The sequence below is a fragment of the Bombina bombina genome, chromosome 4, assembly GCF_027579735.1.
Source record: "Bombina bombina isolate aBomBom1 chromosome 4, aBomBom1.pri, whole genome shotgun sequence".
Classification (NCBI taxonomy): domain Eukaryota; kingdom Metazoa; phylum Chordata; class Amphibia; order Anura; family Bombinatoridae; genus Bombina; species Bombina bombina.
In genome coordinates, this window is record NC_069502.1 from 229,990,409 (window position 1) to 230,007,547 (window position 17,139).

The 17,139-nt window shown below is 42.5% G+C and overlaps 1 protein-coding gene across 1 annotated transcript in view; it reads right to left on the bottom strand.

Moving 5' to 3' along the window:
• Window positions 1-4,609: 4,609 nt before the first annotated feature.
• Window positions 4,610-17,139, bottom strand: part of ATP1B3 (ATPase Na+/K+ transporting subunit beta 3) — a 69,618-nt gene continuing 57,088 nt past the window's right edge. Inside the window, exon 7 of the mRNA XM_053709821.1 lies at window positions 4,610-5,449. Within this exon, the coding sequence (XP_053565796.1) occupies window positions 5,282-5,449 (168 nt within the window). The 3' untranslated portion in view covers window positions 4,610-5,281. The remainder of the gene's footprint in view (window positions 5,450-17,139) is intronic.

Consider the following 17,139-nt stretch of genomic DNA (forward strand, 5'->3'; position numbering starts at 1 on the left):
TGTACGCCACCCGCTTGGATATAGGAAAAGCTTCGGGGGGCCCCGGGGCCTCTAAGAACTTTTCCATTTTACATAGTGGTTCTGGAATGACCAGATAATCACAATCATCCAAATTGGATAACACCTCCTTAAGCAGAGCGCGGAGATGTTCCAACTTAAATTTAAAAGTAATCACATCAGGTTCAGCTTGTTGAGAAATGTTTCCTGAATCTGAAATTTCTCCCTCAGACAAAACCTCCCTGGCCCCCTCAGACTGGTGTAGGGGCCCTTCAGAAACCATATCATCAGCGTTCTCATGCTCTACAGAATTTTCTAAAACAGAGCAGTCGCGCTTTCACTGATAAGTGGGCATATTGGCTAAAATGTTTTTGATAGAATTATCCATTACAGCCGTTAAATGTTGCATAGTAAGGAGTATTGGCGCACTAGATGTACTAGGGGCCTCCTGTATGGGCAAGACTGGTGTAGACGAAGGAGGGGATGATGCAGTACCATGCTTACTCCCCTCACTTGAGGAATCATCTTGGGCATCATTTTTTTATGACATAAAATACATATAGTTAAATGAGAAGGAACCTTGGTTTCCCCACAGTCAGAACACAATCTATCTGGTAGTTCAGACATGTTAAACAGGCATAAACTTGATAACAAAGCACAAAAAACGTTTTAAAATAAAACCGTTACTGTCACTTTAAATTTTAAACTAAACACACTTTATTACTGCAATTGCGAAAAAGTATGAAGGAATTGTTCAAAATTCACCAAAATTTCACCACAGTGTCTTAAAGCCTTAAAAGTATTGCACACCAAATTTGGAAGCTTTAACCCTTAATATAACGGAACCGGAGCCGTTTTTATATTTAACCCCTTTACAGTCCCTGGAATCTGCTTTGCTGAGACCCAACCAAGCCCAAAGGGGAATACGATACCAAATGATGCCTTCAGAAAGACTTTTCTATGTATCAGAGCTCCACACACATGCAGCTGCATGCCATGCTGTCCTCAAAAACAAGTGCGCCATACCGGCGCGAAAATGAGGCTCTGACTATGATTAGGGAAAGCCCCTAAAGAATAAGGTGTCTAAAACAGTGCCTGCCGATATAATCATATCAAAATACCCAGAATAAATGATTCCTCAAGGCTAAATATGTGTTAATAATGAATCGATTTAGCCCAGAAAAAGTCTACAGTCTTAATAAGCCCTTGTGAAGCCCTTATTTACTATCTTAATAAACATGGCTTACCGGATCCCATAGGGAAAATGACAGCTTCCAGCATTACATCGTCTTGTTAGAATGTGTCATACCTCAAGCAGTAAGAGACTGCACACTGTTCCCCCAACTGAAGTTAATTGCTCTCAACAGTCCTGTGTGGAACAGCCATGGATTTTAGTTACGGTGCTAAAATCATTTTCCTCATACAAACAGAAATCTTCATCTCTTTTCTGTTTCTGAGTAAATAGTACATACCAGCACTATTTTAAAATAACAAACTCTTGATTGAATAATAAAAACTACAGTTAAACACTAAAAAACTCTAAGCCATCTCCGTGGAGATGTTGCCTGTACAACGGCAAAGAGAATGACTGGGGTAGGCGGAGCCTAGGAGGGATCATGTGACCAGCTTTGCTGGGCTCTTTGCCATTTCCTGTTGGGGAAGAGAATATCCCACAAGTAAGGATGACGCCGTGGACCGGACACACCTATGTTGGAGAAAAGGCAGTTACACTAACGAAATTTTTACAGTGTATGTAACAAGTTAGCAGAGCATTGCACCCACTTGCAAATGGATGATTAACCCCTTAATAACAAAAACAGAATAATAAAAGACAAACGTTTTTTGTTTTTTTCTCAAACGGTCACAACAACTGCCACAGCTCTACTGTGGCTTTTTACCTCCCTCAAAAACGACTTTTGAAGCCTTTTGAGCCCTCCAGAGATGTCCTGGATCATGCAGGAAGAAGCTGGATGTCTGTGTCAGTAATTTTATCTACACAGAAAAGCACTAAAATAGGCCCTTCCCACTCATATTGCAACAGTGGAAAGCCTAAGGAAACTGTTACTAGGCAAAATTCAAGCCAGCCATGTGGAAAAAAACTAGGCCCCAATAAGTTTTATCACCAAATACATATAAAAACGATTAAACATGCCAGCAAACGTTTTATATTAAATTTTTATAAGAGTATGTATCTCTATTAATAAGCCTGATACCAGTCGCTATCACTGCATTTAAGGCATTACTTACATTAGATCGGTATCAGCAGCATTTTCTAGCAAATTCCATCCCTAGAAAAATATTAACTGCACATACCTTATTGCAGGAAAACCTGCACATCATTCCCTCTCTGAAGTTACCTCACTCCTCAGAATATGTGAGAACAGCCATGGATCTTAGTTACTTCTGCTAAGATAATAGAAAACGCAGGCAGATTCTTCTTCTAAATACTGCCTGAGATAAACAGTACACTCCGGCACCATTTGAAAATAACAAACTTTTGATTGAAGAATAAACTAAGTATAAAACACCACACTCCTCTTACAACCTCCATCTTGGTTGAGGCTTGCAAGAGAATGACTGGATATGACAGTTAGGGGAGGAGCTATATAGCAGCTCTGCTGTGGGTGATCCTCTTGCAACTTCCTGTTGGGAAGGAGAATATCCCACAAGTAATGGATGATCCGTGGACTGGATACACTTAAGAGAAAAAACGTTTATTCCTATCAGTGTCACCAGTAACTAATGAGCCCTTCATGTAAGCTGGGATTCCTACTAAGTGTCTGAATACAGCTTACCCTTCCCTCATGGGGATATTGCCAGACTTTTCTAAAATTATCACAGTCTGTCTAGAAAAAAAATAGACTGAACATACCTCAATGCAGTTTAGCCTGCACACGGTTCCCCCAACTGAAATTTTCCTGTACTCTTCAGCCCTTGTGAGAACAGCAGTGGCTCTTAGTTACAAAGTGCTAAGATCATCATCCTCCTTGCAGAAATCTTCATCCCTTTTCTGCCAGAGAGTAAATAGTACACACCGGCACCATTTAAAATAACAAACTTTTGCTTGAGAAAATAAAAACTAACATTTTTGTCACCACACTCACTTTACCCTTCCTAGTACTTAGAGTAGGCAAAGAGAATGACTGGGGGGTGGAGCTAAGGGAGGAGCTATATAGACAGCTCTGCTGTGGGTGCTCTCTTTGCCACTTCCTGTAAGGAAGGAGAATATCCCACAAGTATGGATGAATCCGTGGACTCGATACATCTTACAAGAGAAATGTGTTTCTTTTGCTCTTGGTCTAACATCACAATTATAAGATAATGTAGAAATAAAAATATGCATTGCTCACATGAATATTCTACATTCAGGAGTCATAACTTTTCAGAGTGGGAAAGGCAAGGGGGTTGGGTGGAAAAAAAATCCCTTGCAGACTGTCAGTGCACTGCCGCTTTGCAGTGCTGCTCTGTATTTGACCATTTCCTTCAAACAGTACTTGTGATCTGGGTGCACTTCAAGTTTTCCAGAGCAAACACTGTTTAAATATAACAGCCTTATCTGGAGCAGCACTGCAAAGTGAAAGCGCCAACTGTTCCTTCCTGTGTCCTATTCTTTCTGCAGACATGCTGCATTTTCTGCAGTGACATCTCAGATAACAGCATGCTCTGCCTTGGGGCTAGACCTGTCTTCTTTGATCAAACTCTGGCCTATGTCTCTTCACTGATATTATCTCTACATCCTTCTCTATCATAAAAGACTTCTCATGTATTGATCCTGTCCTCTGGAACTCTTTGCCCTGCTCCATCAGACTGTCTCCAACCTTGTATAGCTTCAGACACTTTTAGAAAACTCACCTGTTCAGAGATGCTTTTCTGTTTTTATCCTACCGAAAATAAATATCGAACTGCCTTGACTCACAGCTGCAACTTCAATCCATGTGACAAGCTACCCAAACCTTTTGTCTCTGCACCCTCACCCTGTAAACTCTTCAGCTGTACTAGATTTGTTTAGTCTAATGTTTTTTGCATCTTATCACAAATGTTTGTCATTGTATACCCCTCTCTCTGTATCGGCGCTACAGAATATTGCTGTGCTATACCAATAAATGATCATAAATCTCTACTATGTTACACTTGCAGCAGTAATGTAACCCCTTAAATTACCCCTTACAGCCTGGGGAAGTAACACGTGGAAGCAGAGATGCATATCACAAAGGGAAGGGAGTGGCTATGCTCACAAATGTTTTACTTTCCAATGATCGTTTATAATATTTAGTCGCCTCACACTAAAGGCACAGTTGAGACTACCAACATAAGAAACATCTATGCAACATTTTCTGAGCTGGACTCTCTAGTGAACAGTGTGATTTCTGTCCAATGGCTTAGGAAGAAAGGAATACCCCTATACATGGAAACTAGGTTTCAGACCTGTCATATGTGAACAAAAATAAGAATGCTAGAAAACAATAAAATTCAATACAGATGCAAAGCGCTTTCTGCAAAGAGAGTTTAAGAAAGCAGAGGATTAAAAAATAACCAAGACAGGTTTTTTGTTTTTGTTTTTTTAATTTTTTTAACCTTATCTGATATAAAAGAGAACAGTGATAATGACACGTCACCTTTAAAATCCACTTTATTTTGTTTCATACAGGACTTAAGGCATCTGCACAAGACACACAATTCTTGCAGAGGTTATAAAATTGTTCCTTTTTCTCCATATTTTTTTTTTTAATTTATTTTTTGTACATGTTGGTCAAGTACCCTTTACGTATTTATGTCATTTTGTTCCCTAAAACGGTGTAGGCGTTTGAGATATGACTGTTAAACCAGTGTTAAATCAATTAAATATTTACATAGCACAACACATTAAGCTTTTAACACTCACAGAAGGGATGGGGTAAGGAATAAAACCACATCAAAATTGGACGAACACCACCAGTATTATGTTCGATAACTATTTACAGGTCCCCTAATATGAAATGATAATTATTTTAAAATGGTCTGTAAACTCAACCCCCCAAGGGGGCAGGCAGAATTAACCTCTTAAGGGCTGGAGCAGCCAGCAACAATTCACATCCATTTTCAGCACGGAAGAGGTTAAAACATCATGTTTGGAAGCACATTGGTGTTATGCTACCCTGAATCATGTGCCATTTACGTAATCTTTCCAGATAGTTTCAAGTCCTAAAATAAAAGGTCTGGCCAATTAAAAAAAAAAATATATATATAATAAAATTAAAAAATAAAGACACAATGTTTTCTATTTGTTGTACACTGGGTGCATCATCTATTCCCCGATACGGACCCTGAAAGTCACTCGTCCAAGGAACTTGTCTCTCTCATCTTCATTCTTCAGATTGGGGGATCCATGGATTTTACACTCTACTACAATCTCCTCCGAAGTGCTGTTAAACGGTGTAATTTTCACTGCAACTAAAGGTTGGACGTAATTTTCCTAAAGAAGATATTCAAATAAGTATTCCTTAATTTTTATACTTTTTTTTTTTTACATAACAAAGCTGAAATATTTTAGCCCATTTCCCTTCCCCCAGAAGGGAAGGACCCTTGCAAACAACTCACAAACCCCCAGAATTCTATGGCCATCTCTTTAAAATATGTTATACCCGTGATGACAATTTAGTAAGTGAAAATAGTTTGGCGACTGCTGGTGCCGATACATAATTAGCCAAAGCTACTAGCTATGACAAAATGTTACTTGCCACTAATCCCCCCCAAATCACCCATCCACACCACACTCACTACCCCCTCTTTGCATGTGTTTAGCCATTGTGAAACACCATATTTAGTAGTACTTTTTATTTTAATTTTAAATCATAACATTAATTCCTTTTAATACATTTATTAAACTGGCAATTTGGCACAAAGAATAAACAGCATTTATCTCCCTCTCACGATATAAAGTTGTGTAAACCAGGGCAGGTTCAATCTAAGGCAGCAGGGACATGAAACAAATCTGTTTAGTGTCCAATTTGATTTTAGTAATTTTTAATAGGTAGTAACCAGGACAACTAACCATGAGTGGCATTTATCTTGATAAATGGGACAATCATTTGAAATAACTTGTTTTGCCTGTGTAAACTGCCACCTATCCTTATCTTGTCAATACTACAGTATTTTAATAGGAAAGCTTAACAAAAAAGTCCTTGCACTTACTTTGAAAACAAAAACACTTAGCTGCTTGCCTAAATGCATTATCCCATTAAGGGAGTTATCTGCTAAAAAATAAATAAACTGTTAACTATGGGTACAGAGCAATTGTTATTTCCCTACATTATTCCTTTAAATAATGTTTTAAGCACATTCCCCTACTTTAAAATCTGAATGAATATATATATATATATATATATATATATATATATATATATATATATATATATATATATATATATATATATATATATATATATATATATATATATATATATATATATATATATATATATATATATATATATCTCATATTACTGTGCAAAAGTCTTAGGCCACCATTTTTTTTTTATTGGCAAACTTTTAATGACCAGACATTTATTTCTCGATCTCTTTATTAAGATACAAACAGGAAATATGTACACAAAAGGCAGTATTTAGTGTGACCTCCCTTGGCAGACCTTGAACTCTTTTGGGGAGACTGTCCTGAAGTAATCTTCCGGCATATTATACCAGGCTTCTTTCAGCACTTCCCAGAGTTGTTCTTCAGATTTAGGTGGTCTTATTTCTTTCTCTGCACAGGTGATCCCATGCTGCCTCTATAATATTCAGGTATAGACTCTGGAGGCCAGTCCATGTCAGTCAGGGTTTTATTAGTCGTTTCTCTCCAAATATAATTTCACTTCATTAGCAGTATGCTTGGGATCGTTATCATGCTGAAAAATAAAACCATTCCCTATCAGGCCCTTTACAGAAGGAATGGCATGATGAATTAAAACCTATCTGTACTTCTCAGCATTCAAGATCCCATCAATTCGAACAATATTGCCAACACCACTGGCAGAAATGCAGCCCCAATCCAGGACAGACCCTCCACCATGTTTCCCTGAAGGCCGCAAGCACTCCTTGTTTCATCTCTCTCCAACTCTTCTTCTCACATATTGTTGACGATTGGACCCAAAAATTTCAAACATGGGATCGTCGCTCCATAACTTTGCAAGCTTTACCATATCTTAGCCTTTTCAAGATGAGGAAGGAGGAAGGCTGAGTCCAGGTGTCAATAAATGGGTTTATTGCGGAGCAGGCTTTCTGGTTACAAGGTAAGCTCCAATCTTACGCGTTTCGCGCATGGGCACATGCGCTTCATCAGAGATCTTAGCCTTTTCACCCTGTTCCCCTTCAGAAAAAAATAATTTATGCTTACCAGATAAATTCCTTTCCTTCCACGACTTAATTTCTTACTGTTGGGAAATACAACAACCTGCCCACCAAGAGGAGGCAAAGACACCCCAGCCAAAGGCTTAAATATCCCTCCCACTTCCCCTATCCCCAGTCATTCTGCCGAGGGAACAAAAGTAGGAGAAACATCAGGGTATAAAAGGTGCCCGAAGAAATATAAAAAAGGGAAGCCGCCCATAAAAAATTAAATTACGGGCGGGGTCGTGGACTCTCCCTGCCAGGAAGGAAAGGAATTTATCTGGTAATCATAAATTATGTTTTCCTTCCACAAGGCAGGGAAAATCCATTACTCAATTCCCTACAGTTGGGAAAACTATACCCAAACTCTAGAGGACACCGAATAAATAACAAACAATAGCCAGCAAAAAAAGAACCTTCCAAGATAAATTTAATGCCAACAGTATGCATAGGCTCAAACAGAGCCTGCTGCAGAACAAGATTTAGGGTCCAAGGTGGAGCCCCAGATCTAAACACAGGTCTGATCCTAGTCAGAGCCTTAAGGACTGCACATCGGGAAGCACAGCCAATCTCTTGTGTAGTAGCACGGACAGGGCCAATATCTGTCCCTTCAGGGAGCCAAAAGACCCTGCTCTAGTCCGTCCTGGAGAAAAGATAAAATTCTGGCACCCTTAACCTTATGCGAGGAAAAGCCACGCTCTTCACACCAGTACAAGTCCTCCACAATTTATGGTAGATACGACGAGTAACTGGCTTACGAGCTTGAACCAGAGTGTCGATAAACACTCTGAGAACCCTCTCTTGGCTAAGACTAGGCGTTCAATATCCACGCAGTCCGCCTCAGAGAATCTAGATTTTGATGAACGAAGGGAACCTGTATCAGCAGATCTCTGCAACAAGGTAACCTCCACTGGAGGAGATTAGGACATCCCGCCAGATCCGCAAACCACGTCCTTCACGGCTATGATGGAGCAATCAGAATCACTGATGCCCGCTCCTGCCTGATGCGAGCCACCACACAAGGGAGAAGCGGTAATGGAGCAAAAGATAGGAGTCTGAACCTCCATGGTACCGATAGGGCATCTATTCCGCCTGAGGATCCCTCAACCCATACCTAGGTAGCTTGGTCTTGAGATCTATCTCGGAAGTCCCCCACTGGCTGCATATCTCTGCTAACACCTCAGGGTGGAGAGACCATTCCCCTGGGTGAAAGGATTGCCTGCTGAGGAAGTCCGCTCCCCAGTGGTCCACACCTGGAATGTGGATCGCTGACAGCGTACATCTGAGTCTCCGCCCACTAGTATCTGAGATACTTCTCTCATCGCTAAGGAACGTCTCGTTCCCCCCTGATGATTGATTGATGTAGGCAACCGAGGTTATAGTCTCTGATTGGAATCTGATAAACTGGGACGAACCCAGAAGGGGCCAAGACATAAAAGCATTGAAGATTGGCCAAAATATTGATCGGAAGGAAGGACACCTAAGTCGACAGACCTTGCGCCTTCTTGGTACCCCAAACAGCTCTCCAGCCAGAAAGGCTTGCGTCTGTAGTCACAATCTCCCAGGACGGTCTTAAGAAGCATGTGCCTTGGGACAGATGATCTGGACAGAGTCGCCAAGTCTAGACAGGTTGTCCAGCACAATCTGTTGAGACAAATCTGAATGATCGCTGTTTCATTGTCTCAGCATGGCATAGTTGTAAGGGTCTGAGATGGAATCTGGCAAAAGGAATGATGTTTATACATGACACCATGAGTCCGATCCCCTCCATACACTGATGGACTCGAGGAGGCCTGGAGGGCAAGACATGCACAAGTTAGCTTGCAACGTCTGATCTGTGAGGAATATTCTCATGGATATGGAGTCTAGTCTATTTTTGCTCCCAGGAAATTCACCCTTGTACTTTGAGTAAGAGAACGCTTGTCCAAGTTTATCTTCCATCCATGTGATCGAAGAAGAATGAGAAGGGACTCAATGTTCTTCCTCTAGACGAAAAGATGGTGCCTGTACCAAGATATCGTCCAGGCAAGGCGCTACTGCAATACCTTGTGTTCTGGCAACGACTAGAAGTGCCCCCAGAACCTTCAAAAAAATCCTCGGAGCAGTAGCTAGGCCAAACGGAAGAGCTATGAACTGGAAGTGCTGGTCCAGAAAAGCAAACCTCAGAAACTGAAAATGTTCCCTGTGTATCAGGACGTGAAGGTATGCATCCTTCAGGTCTATTGTGGTCATAAACTGTCCTTCCTAAACCAGAGAAAGGATTGACCGTATTGTCTCCATATTTAAAGAGGGAACACTCAAACTTGTTTAGGCACTTTAGATCCAGAATTGGACGAAAAGTTCCCTCCTTTGGAACCACGAAAAGGTTTGAATAAAACCCCAAACCTCTTTCTGCTGTAGGTACCGGGACAATTACTCCTAGAGAGGAGAGATCCCGTACGCAACCTAAGAAGGCAGCCCTCTTTTCTGGTCTTGTAGACCGACTGGAGAGTAGGAATCTGCCCCTGGGCGGATGAGACTTGAATCCTATCCTGTATCCTTGAGATACAACCTCCAGGACCCAAGGATCCTGTACATCCTGCAAAAAAAAAAAAAAAGAGAGTTTGAAAAAAGAGACCGTCTGCAACCTACTCGATCCGATCCCAGATCGGGGGCCGGCCCTTCATGCGGATTTGTTCTCGGTGGGCTTCTTAGTCTGTTTGAACTTATTCCAGGACTGAGCCGGCTTCCAAATATTCTTGGGCTGCTCGGACTTGGATGAGGATTGCCGTCTCTTAGGCCTATTCTTCTTATCTTGCAGTAGGAAGGCACCTTTCCCTCCGGTAATCATAGAAATAATGGAGTCCAGCCCTGGACCGAATAAAATCTTCCCCTCGAAAGGAAGAGAAAACAGAATTTATGCTTACCTGATAAATTACTTTCTCTTGGGATGTATCGAGTCCACGGATTCATCCTTTACTTGTGGGATATTCTCCTTCCCAACAGGAAGTGGCAAAGAGAGCACACAGCAGAGCTGTCCATATAGTTCCCCCTCTAGCTCCACCCCCCAGTCATTCGACCGAAGGTTAGGAAGAAAAAGGAGAAACCATAGGGTGCAGTGGTGACTGTAGTTTAAACAAAAAAGCTACCTGACCTAATAGCCAGGGCGGGCCGTGGACTCGATACATCAAAAGAGAAAGTAATTTATCAGGTAAGCATAAATTCTGTTTTCTCTTGTAAGATGTATCGAGTCCACGGATTCATCCTTTACTTGTGGTATACCAAAGCTTTAGGACACAGATGAAGGGAGGGAACAAGACAGGTACCTTAAACGGAAGGCACCACTGCTTGTAGAACCTTTCTCCCAAAAATAGCCTCCGAAGAAGCAAAAGTATCGAATTTGTAAAATTTGGAAAAAGTATGCAGCGAAGACCAAGTCGCTGCCTTACAAATCCGTTCATTTTTAAAAGCCCATGTGGAAGCCACTGCTCTGGTAGAATGAGCAGTAATTGTTTCAGGAGGCTGCTGGCCAGCAGATGATGTTTTTCAGCCAAAAGGAAAGAGAGGTAGCAGTCGCCTTCTGACCTCTCCTCTTACCAGAATAGATAACAAACAATGAAGTAGTTTGTCTGAAATCCTTAGTTGCTTGTAAATAGAACTTTAAAGCACGAACCACATCAAGATTGTGTAACAGACGTTCCTTCTTCGAAGGAGGATTAGGACACAGAGAAGGAACAACAATTTCCTGGTTAATATTCTATTAGACACAACCTTAGGAAGAAAACCGGGTTTGGTACGCAAAACTACCTTATCTGCATGGAAAACCAGGTAAGGTGAATTACACTGTAAAGCAGATAACTCTGAAACTCTTTGAGCAGAAGAGATAGCTACCAAAAACAAAACTTTCCAAGATAAAAGCTTAATATCTATGGAATGTAAAGGTTCAAACGGAACCCCTTGCAGAACTGAAAGAACTAAATTCAGACTCCATGGCGGAGCCACAGGTCTATAAACAGGCTTGATTCTGACTAAAGCCTGACTAAACGCTTGAACGTCTGGTACCTCTGCCAGACGTTTGTGTAAAAGAATAGACAAAGCAGATATCTGTCCTTTTAAGGAACTAGCTGATAATCCTTTCTCTAATCCTTCTTGGAGAAAGGACAATATCCTGGGAATCCTAATCTTACTCCATGAGTAACCCTTTGATTCGCACCAAAAAAGATATTTTAGCCATATCTTATGGTAGATTTTCCTGGTGACAGGCTTTCTAGCCTGAATCAGGGTATCAATAACCGACTCAGAGAAACCACGCTTTGATAGAATTAGGCGTTCAATCTCCAAGCAGTCAGACGCAGAGAAATTAGATTTGGATGCTTGAAAGGACCTTGTATTAGAAGGTCCTGCCTCATTGGTAGTGTCCATGGTGGGACAGATGACATGTCCACTAGGTCTGCATACCAGGTCCTGCGTGGCCACGCAGGCGCTATTAGAATCACAGAAGCCCTCTCCTGCTTAATTCTGGCAACCAGACGAGGGAGGAGAGGAAACTGTGGAAAAACATAGGCCAGATTGAAGGACCAAGGCGCTGCTAGAGCATCTATCAGCACCGCCTGGGGATCCCGGGACCTGGACCCGTAAAGAGGAAGCTTGGTGTTCTAACGGGACGCCATCAGATCGAATTCTGGAGTGCCCCATAGCTGGGCAAATACCTCTGGGTGGAGTTCCCACTCCCCCGGGTGAAAATTCTGACGACTTAGAAAATCCGCTTCCCAGTTGTCTACTCCTGGGATGTGAATTGCTGAGAGATGGCCCACCTGATTATTTTGGTTACTTCCATCATTGCTAGGGAACTTCTTGTTCCCCCTTGATAATTGACGTAAGCTGCAGTCGTTATGTTGTCCGACTGAAATCTGATTAATTTGGCCGCAGCTAGCTGAGGCCATGCCTGAAGCGCATTGAATATCGCCCTCAGTTCCAGAATGTTTATCGGGAGAAGAGCTTCCCGAGACCATAAGCCCTGAGCTTTCAGGGAGTCCCAGACTGCACCCCAGCCCAACAGATTGGCTTCGGTCGTTACAATGATCCACTCAGGTCTGCGGAAACACATTCCCTGAGAGAGGTGATCCTGAGACAACCACCAGAGAAGAGAATCTCTGGTCCAGCTGTATTTGAGGAGACAAATCTGCATAATCCCCATTCCACTGTTTGAGCATGCATAGTTGCAGTGGTCTGAGGTGTATCCGTGCAAAAGGGACTATGTCCATTGCCGATACCATTAGTCCTATTGTCTCCATGCACTGAGCTACAGATGGCCAAGGAATGGAATGAAGGGCTCGGCAAGTGGTTAAGAGTTTTAACTTTCTGACCTCCGTCAGAAATATTTTCATTTCTACCGAGTCTATTAAAGTTCCTAGGAAGGAAACTCTTGTGAGGGGGGAGAGAGAACTCTTTTCGATGTTCACCTTCCACCCGTGAGACCTCAGAAAGGCCAATACAATTTCCGTGTGAGACTTGGCTCTTTGGAAAGTCGACGCACTGCTATGCCCCGCAGTCTTAGAACCGCCAGAAGGGACCCTAGCACATTTGTGAAAATTCTGGGAGCAGTGGCCAACCCGAAAGAAAGAGCCACAAACTGGCAATGCTTGTCCAGAAAGGCGAACCTGAGAAACTGTTGATGATCTTTGTGGATAGGAATGTGCAGATACGCATCCTTTAGATCCACAGTGGTCATATATTGACCCTCCTGGATCATTGGTAAGATTGTCCGAATGGTCTCCATCTTGAATGATAAGACTGAGGAATTTGTTTAGAATTTTGAGATCCAGGATTGGTCTGAACGTTCCTTCTTTCTTGGGAACCACAAACAGGTTTGAGTAAAAACCCAGCCCTTGTTCCGGAATTGGAACTGGGTGGATCACTCCCATTGTATGTAGGTCTTCTACACAGCATAAGAACGCCTCTTTCTTTGTCTGGTCTGTAGACAGACGAGAAATGTTGAACCTTCCCCTTGGAGGTGTCATGATTTTGTCCGTTCATCGCCGTGTCACCGCGGCTCCCGGATCTTCTCTGAGTGAATGACGTCACGTTGCTTAGCAACGTGACGCATCCTCCGACACACCCCTCTGATGAAGTCGCCGCTCCTGCCTTTAAACCACGGCGGGAGATCTTACTCGGGGCCCGTTTGTTTGTTCCCCTTGGAGTTTGTGAGTACCTTACCAAGTTCTGTTTTCTATTCTTGTGTACCGACTTCTGCCTGCCTGACCAAGCCTTTTGCCTTAACCCTGCTACTGATGTTTGGATACCGACTTCTGCCTGCCTGACCTTGCTTTTGCCTTATTCCTGCTACTGATGTTTGGATACCGACTTCTGCCTGCCTGACCTTGCTTATGCCTTATCCCTCAATCTTTTCTTGGATATATATTTTCCTATTTACTACCTGTTTAAAGGGACATTTACTTTTTCAAGCTGCAAAAGAGAACTTTGTCTTTCTGTTTGTTATAAGCCTGCTTAAAGGGACATTTACTTTTACAAGCTGCAAGAGAGAACTTTGTCTTTCTGTTTGTTACAAGCCTGCTTAAAGGGACATTTACAAGCTGCAAATAAGAGCATTATCTTTATATTTTCCTAACCTGCTTAAAGGGACGTTTTTTCTTTTGTGGCTTTCCTGCATACTGGAACAATTATTATTTTTTGTTACCATTCTCATCTGTTTCCTGAGTGGGTCACGTCCTGGTTATTTCTCAGTGTGCTAGCGTGTGTTTTTCTATTCACGCTAGCAGTTGGGTTGCATCCCGGACTGATTCCTAAACGGCTGACAGGAGGGGAGTCCTTGAATTCTAGAAGATATCCCTGGGATACAATCTCTAAGGCCCAGGGATCGTGTACGTCTCTTGCCCAGGCCTGAGCGAAGAGAGAGAGTCTGCCCCCTACTAGATCCGGTCCCGGATCTGGGGCTACCCCATCATGCCGTCTTGGAGGCAGCTGCAGGCTTCTTGGCCTGTTTACCCTTGTTCCAGCCCTGGTAAGGTTTCCAGGCTGACCTGGGTTGTGAAGCGTTACCCTCTTGCTTTGTAGCAGGGGAGGATGAAGCGAGACCGCTCCTGAAATTCCGAAAGGAACGAAAATTATTTTGTTTGTTATTTGTCTTAAAGGACTTGTCCTGAGGGAGAGCATGGCCTTTTCCCCCAGTGATTTCTGAAATAATATTTCAATTCAGGCCCGAAGAGGGTCTTTCCTTTGAAAGGGATGTTCAAGAGTTTGGATTTTGACGACACATCGGCCGACCAAGACTTTAGCCATAGCGCCCTGCGCGCTAAAATGGCGAAACCTGAATTCTTTGCCGCTAATTAAGCTAGTTGGAAAGCGGCATCTGTGATAAAAGAATTAGCCAGCTTAAGAGCCTTAATTCTGTCCATAATGTCCTCATATGAGGTCTCCGTCTGGAGCGCATCTTCCAGCGCCTCGAACCAGAAAGCAGCTGCAGTAGTTACAGGAACAATGCACGCAATAGGTTGGAGAAGAAAACCTTGTTGAACAAAAATATTCTTAAGTAAACCCTCTAATTTTTTATCCATAGGGTCTTTAAAAGCACAACTGTCTTCAATTGGTATGGTTGTGCGTTTAGCAAGTGAAGAAATAGCCCCCTCCACCTTAGGGACCGTCTGCCACCAGTCCCGCATGGGGTCAGATATGGGGAACATTTTCTTAAAAACAGGAGGGGGAACAAAGGGAATACCTGGTCTATCCCACTCCCTAGTAATGATATCCGCAATCCTCTTAGGGACCGGGAACACATCAGTGTAAACGGGAACTTCTAGGTACTTGTCCATTTTACACAATTTCTCTGGAACCACCATAGGGTCGCAGTCATCCAGAGTAACTAATACCTCCCTGAGCAATAAGCGGAGGTGTTCTAGTTTAAATTTAAAAGCCAACGTATCTGAATCTGTCTGAGGAGAAACCTTTCCTGAATCGGAAATTTCTCCCTCCGACAGCACATCCCTCGCCCCCACTTCAGAGTGTTGTGAGGGTATATCGGATACGGCTACTAAAGCGTCAGAATGCTCAGTATCTGTTCTTAAAACAGAGCTATCACGCTTTGCAGGTAACACAGGCAGTTTAGAAAAAACCACTGAGAGGGTATTATTCATAACTGCCAAGTCTTGCAAGGTAAAAGAGTTAGACGCACTAGAGGTGCTAGGCGTCGCTTGAGCGGGCATAACTGGTTGTGACACTTGGGGAGAGGTTGACGGGCTAACCTCGTTACCTTCTGTCTGAGAATCATCTTGGGCCACATTTTTAAGTGCAACATTATGTTCTTTAAAGTGTATAGACATATCAGTACAATTGGGACACATTCTGAGAGGGGGTTCCACCATGGCTTCTAAACACATTGAACAAGGATTTTCCTTGGTGTCAAACATGTTTAACAGACTAGTAGTAAAACAAACAGGCTTGGAAAAAAACGTTACTGTGCCTTTAAGAGATAAAAAAGGCACACAATTTTGCAAAACAGTGAAAAAATGCAGCAAACTTTTCGAATTTTTTACAGTATGTACCTAAAGCATTAGTAAGATTGCACCACTAGCAATAAAAACGATTAACCCCTTAATGCCAAAACCGGATCGACAGTAAGCCAAAAAAAAAAAAACGGTTAAAAAACGTTCAGCACCTTGCCACAGCTTTGCTGTGGCCCTACCTGCCCTTAGGAACCAGATTTGTGGGGAAAAAGCTTCTTATAGGCCCTGAAACTGCAGCAGGACCCTCCATGTGAAACAGCCTTAACTTCTAGTCAAATATAACTGTGCATCTGAGGCGCAAAATTAGGCGCCTCCAACCTCACTCCAGTGCTTGTGAGGCCTAAAGAAACACTCCCAAATGTTTTAATAATAGCCATGTGGGTAACAACCCCTGAAAGAAACCCAAAGGAACCTTTAAAGTATCTAAAAAAAACGATATTTTCAATAAAAAACGTTTGCCATGAAAGTAGTGACAACCAGCATAAACAAGCCCTGCTATGTAAGCTTGAAATTCCATACTTAGTCTCTGAATACAGCTTACCCTTCCCTCATGGGGATATTATCAGTCTTTTCTAGCATTATCACAGTCTTGTCTAGAAATAAATGACTGAACATACCTTATTGCAGCCTAACCTGCAAACCGTTCCCCCCAACTGAAGTTTTCTTGCACTCCTCAGTCCTTTGTGGGAACAGCAGTGGATTTTAGTTACAACATGCTAAAATAATCTTCCTCCCTGCAGAAATCTTCATCCCCTTTCTGCTAGAGAGTAAATAGTACACACCGGTACCATTTAAAATAAACTTTTGCTTGTAGAAAATAAAAAACTACATTTATAACACCACATTCACTTTACCCTTCCGATTGCTTAGAGCCGGCAAAGACAATGACTGGGGGGTGGAGCTAGAGGGGGAGCTATATGGACAGCTCTGCTGTGTGCTCTCTTTGCCACTTCCTGTTGGGAAGGAGAATATCCCACAAGTAAAGGATGAATCCGTGGACTCTATGCATCTTACAAGAGAAAGGAGTCTGGTTTTTGAAGTCATTCGCAGACCAAGACTTCAACCAGAGAGCCCGGCAGGCTAGGATGGCAGAGCCAGAAGCCTTTGCCATTTATGCGAATAATCTGCATATTTGCGTCACAAATGAAGGAGTTGGCAATTCTCAGAGCCTTAATTCTCTCTTGAATATCCTCAAGGGGAGTCTCCACCTCAATAAGCTCCGACAGTGTCGCACCAGTAGGTAGCTGCTTCAGCAACCACCGGTTGAAATAAAAACCCTGTA